We start from the raw sequence: 310 nt of genomic DNA, 5'->3' as shown, positions 1-310 counted from the left end.
CTCTCCCCCCTCCCTCCCCCGCGCTCCGAATCCCAGGTTCAGTTCCGAAGCGAAGCGCAGGCCCGAAAGCCTGCCCCCGGCTCCCAGGTCGGCTCGGTCATGCATCAGCCTCGGAGGTTCGCTCCTTACCACCTCGATATCCCTGAAGCCGGTGAGGACCAGGTTTTTGAGGAGCTCGCAGCCGATGCCGCCCGCACCTACCACCAACAGCCGGCACCGGGACAACCGCTCAGACAGAGCGCGGGAGACTGGACCCACAAGCGCCATGTTGTTGAACCAAAGGGCCCCGGGGCCGGGCAGCGCTCGCCGA

At 67.1% G+C, this 310-nt stretch overlaps 1 protein-coding gene across 2 annotated transcripts in view; it reads right to left on the bottom strand.

The window, feature by feature from the left end:
- The window catches only part of uba2 (ubiquitin-like modifier activating enzyme 2), a 51,419-nt gene extending 51,109 nt beyond the window's left edge, over positions 1–310 (bottom strand). The window contains exon 1 of one of the 2 annotated variants that reach the window (XR_006314067.1): positions 130–310. Coding sequence is in view for 1 of the 2 variants with exons in the window: in XM_043706516.1 (XP_043562451.1) it covers positions 130–267 (138 nt within the window). In the remaining variant the exon portion in view is untranslated. The remainder of the gene's footprint in view (positions 1–129) is intronic. The other variant, XM_043706516.1, reaches the window with a different exon arrangement.

This window comes from Chiloscyllium plagiosum, chromosome 17 (assembly GCF_004010195.1).
Source record: "Chiloscyllium plagiosum isolate BGI_BamShark_2017 chromosome 17, ASM401019v2, whole genome shotgun sequence".
NCBI classification, from domain to species: domain Eukaryota; kingdom Metazoa; phylum Chordata; class Chondrichthyes; order Orectolobiformes; family Hemiscylliidae; genus Chiloscyllium; species Chiloscyllium plagiosum.
This window is presented reverse-complemented; position numbering and strand designations above follow the sequence as displayed.